The sequence below is a fragment of the Macrobrachium rosenbergii genome, chromosome 39 (assembly GCF_040412425.1).
Source record: "Macrobrachium rosenbergii isolate ZJJX-2024 chromosome 39, ASM4041242v1, whole genome shotgun sequence".
NCBI classification, from domain to species: domain Eukaryota; kingdom Metazoa; phylum Arthropoda; class Malacostraca; order Decapoda; family Palaemonidae; genus Macrobrachium; species Macrobrachium rosenbergii.
In genome coordinates, this window is record NC_089779.1 from 8910001 (window position 1) to 8913791 (window position 3791).

At 42.2% G+C, this 3791-nt stretch overlaps 1 protein-coding gene across 4 annotated transcripts in view; it reads left to right on the forward strand.

Moving 5' to 3' along the window:
* LOC136825713 (antifreeze protein Maxi-like) overlaps window positions 1–2851 on the forward strand; it is a 349030-nt gene extending 346179 nt beyond the window's left edge. For 2 of the 4 annotated variants that reach the window (XM_067082483.1, XM_067082482.1), the window contains exon 3: window positions 1860–2851. In XM_067082483.1, coding sequence (XP_066938584.1) covers window positions 1881–2732 — 852 coding nt within the window. In that variant the 5' untranslated portion in view covers window positions 1860–1880 and the 3' untranslated portion in view covers window positions 2733–2851. Of the gene's footprint in view, window positions 1–930; window positions 1064–1859 lie in introns of those variants that run through there. The other 2 variants (XM_067082481.1, XM_067082484.1) reach the window with 2 other exon arrangements.
* The last annotated feature ends 940 nt before the right edge of the window (window positions 2852–3791 follow it).

Here is a 3791-nt window from a genome sequence, read left to right on the forward strand (position 1 = left end):
ATGGACCTCCGGAATCTTTATAAGAACGTGACCCTCTGCTTTTCATTTTTTACATGTATATTTTTATCCGAAAAACGAGAGTAGAGTATTTTAAAGCATGGAGGATTTTTTAGCTTGCTGTTGAATGCTGAATATGCATTCATGCTTATATCAGCATATACATGTGTAAACGAACGTAAGTGTGGTATACACACACACACACACACATATATATATATATATATATATATATATATATATATATATATATATATATATATATATGTGTGTGTGTGTGTGTGTGTGTGTGTATGTGCGTGCGTGTGTGTGTTGTGTGTATGTGTGTGTGTGTGTGTATGGCACAAAACTTTTTGCGAGCAATGCAATAACGTCTTTTTCAGGAAATTGTCTCAGATATGAAATGGACTCTAGCCTGGTGATTAATGCAAAAAAAGTAACCCTGAGTTAATAACAAACAAAAACAATGTTTTCATACTGATGCAATAAATAAAACTTGTCCGCCGCTAAACACACCCGATCATAGACGGAAAGCTCACAATTTTCTTACCCTCGTCACCTGAAATGTTCAGCAACCGCCTCCACATCTGTTCCTGAGTTATGGCTTATGGAATGTTTCGAAGGAAGGTGACGTGAAAAAAAATATTACAAAAAAATTGTGACATAAAAAACGTTTGGGGAAGGGGGAATTTGGGGGAGGGGGGGCCACTGCTCTGTCTTCATTCTTAGCCTCCGAAGGGCATTCCTGAAAGAGTAGAGGACACTTCGTAATCCATTCTCCCTCTCCTCCCCCGTCCCGTCCTCCTCCCTCCCCCCTCCCCCCTCCCCTTCATTCGAGTAAACCCCCTCTTAGTAATGCGAGTGGGACGTACGTTCGTGCGTGCGTGCGAGCGTGACCGTGGAGTCGAGATTATGACCTATATAAGTGTTGGAGGGATCGTCAGGAGGCACAGTTCCTCCCAGACAGGTGAAGACAGAACAACAAAATGAAATACTTGGTAAGGAGATACTGATACCTCTACTGCTATTACTACTACTACTACTACTACTACTACTACTTCTACTGGTACAGTTCGTCCTGCTGCTATTGTACCCTCTATCGCTGCTGCTGAAATGCCAAAAACTGCGATTCAGATTGGAGCGAAAAGCTGGACAATATCCCGGCATGTATTCTTCCTGTGAGAAGTGGCTTCGACAAATCTCAAGTCTTGAAAAATACTTAGTGAATTATCGATGAACTAGTGTCGTGGCATGCACTTGGGATTACTTGTTAGTCACTTTAGTAATAAATTAACCAAATTGAGCTCATAATTACCCTCTCTCTCTCTCTCTCTCTCTCTCTCTCTCTCTCTCTCTCTCTCTCTCTCTCGTTGTAATTTCCATTTATTTAATGGTAATTCTTCACAGTTTTCCATTTTTATTCGTTATTTTGAAAATTTTATGTATCAATCACTTTGTTGCTCAAGGTTGTTAGCATAATGATAGGTGATGGTTCAGTTTTTACCTTACAATATTCTGTTTGTGCAGTTTTTCTTAAAAATGTAGCTCTTCGTTTACAAGAGTGGTATATATCATGAGTTTAATTGCAGCACTAGAGAGTGGTATCAGATTCGTTCTGTAACACATTTCAATTACAATACATGTCTAAGTAGGGTATCATCTAAAACCTTTATTCACTAAATGCTCCTGATAAGGTCTCCTTGAATAATTGCATCATGAAAAACTACATTTTTAAGAAAAACTTCGGCCATAAGTTAATGTTCCTCTTTCGGTGTGGTTTTAAACATCTATTAGGGAGTTTTTCTTCTATGAAACCTAGTTCTACGGCACTTCCTTTCATCTGACGTGCTTCCCAATTCCAGGTGCTTCTAAGCTTGGCAGCCATGTGCTGCGCACGGCCCCAGTTCGTCTTTCTGGTGCCCGGTACAGAAGGCCAGGCGGGACAACCAACACCAGAGCAACTTGCAGCTCTCCAGCAAAGCATTGCTCCTCTCCTCCAACAAATCCAGGCTGGTGGCTTCCCAGGCTTCCAGGCTGGTGCTAGTGCTCCCGTAGTACCAGCTGCTGTCGCCACTGATGCTGCATCAGCTGCTGCCGCTGATTCTTCTTCATCTTCCTCTTCATCGTCCTCTGCTGATGCTGCTTCTGTATCTGCTGATGCTCAGACTTCCGCTGCTGAAACCGCCCCTGCTGGTGAAACCACTGCTACTGCTGCTGCTGACGCTACTGCCACTGCTGAAGCTTCTCTCACCGCTGAAGCTGGTTCTGGTGCTGAACAAGCTCAAGCTGCTGCCTCTGCCGCTACTGGTGAAGCTGCCGCTGCTGACGCTGCTGTCGACGCCTCTGCCAATGCGATTGACCCACAGTTCGCCAACTTCATCTTCCCCGGAGATGACCCCGCCGTCATTGCTGCCAAGAAGGCCCACTTCGCCGCCGTCATGACCGCCCTTGGAAATCAAGTCCATGTCCCAGGAGAAACAGCTGCTGACGCCACCGGTGCTGAAGCTGAGGCTGAAGCCGGTGAAGCTGGCAATGCCGAAGCTGAAGCAGGTGAGGCCGCCGAAGCTGGTGAAGCCGGTGAGGCTGGCGAAGCTGGTGAAGCCGGCGAGGCTGGTGAAGCTGGCGAAGCTGGTGAAGCAGGTGAAGCTGAGGCCGAAGCTGGTGCCGAAGCCGAGGCTGAGGCAGAAGGTGGAGCCGAAGCTGAAGGTGGTGAAGCTGAAGCTGGTGCAGCATAAGAGGGAGGACTGTGATGCGTAACGTAGAATCTTATATTATATGTAGATATTTTTATATATCGAAAATGTGTCCTATAATTTTATGAACGACCAAAGTATTATTAAACTTATTCTATTTATTAGCGTGTGATTTAACCTGCTCTGTGACTGCTCTGGTTGAATATTCTGAGGAAAGCGCAAAAAGAATTTTCGAAACAAAAAAAGTTATTGAGTATACGCAGATTTTAACCATCTTTGTTATTTGACTGGTAAAATGGTATTAGATATGCACAAGTTAATAGAAAACTATCATGGTCTTTATAATCAAGAATTGGTGTCAATATAATATTGTGGGTATAATTACACCTTGTACTTTTCTCTTTTTAAATCTCAAGACATTTCGATTTATAATATTAAAGATACGATCCTTAAATTAAGATTTAAATCATTTGATGATCAAAAAAGTGCTCATTGCTAGTTAGGGACACAGGTATCAAATTTTATTCAAAATTGCAAAATTTTTATTGGCCGATAAACAAAATGTTGTTCTTTCCGCAATTATGATATATAATATATGAAGGAATGAATGTATGTACGCATGGAGATAGGTGGATAGATAGATAATAGTGAAAAATCTGTTAACAGTGCTAAGGGTTCACGCAAGGTATTCACTCTAACCGCATGAAGAAGTAAAATACTAAATACTAAAAACAAGAATATTTATCAAATAATGGCAACCGCCTTAAAGAAAAGTATTTTGTATTTCAAACAAGCTCAACAACATATTAAGAAGACTGAAGTTGTGAATTTATGAGAATTATCTCCCTTATACCTTCAAATAAGGCCCTTCTTAGCCCCTTTCCTGGTAAGGACTGCAACGGTCACAGGACCGGTGAGAGAAAATGGGTTCATTCCTTCCACTATTATTACCTCGTTATGTAGTCCAGTACCCCTTTATTTCACCTTCCTTTCCACCACAACCCCAAAGAGAGCCTATCCCCTGTCCCTCATCTCCAGAGACTTCTGAGGTCGTAAAACTTCCTTCCCGTCATGCATTTTCTCAGAGATAGAAGGTACAAT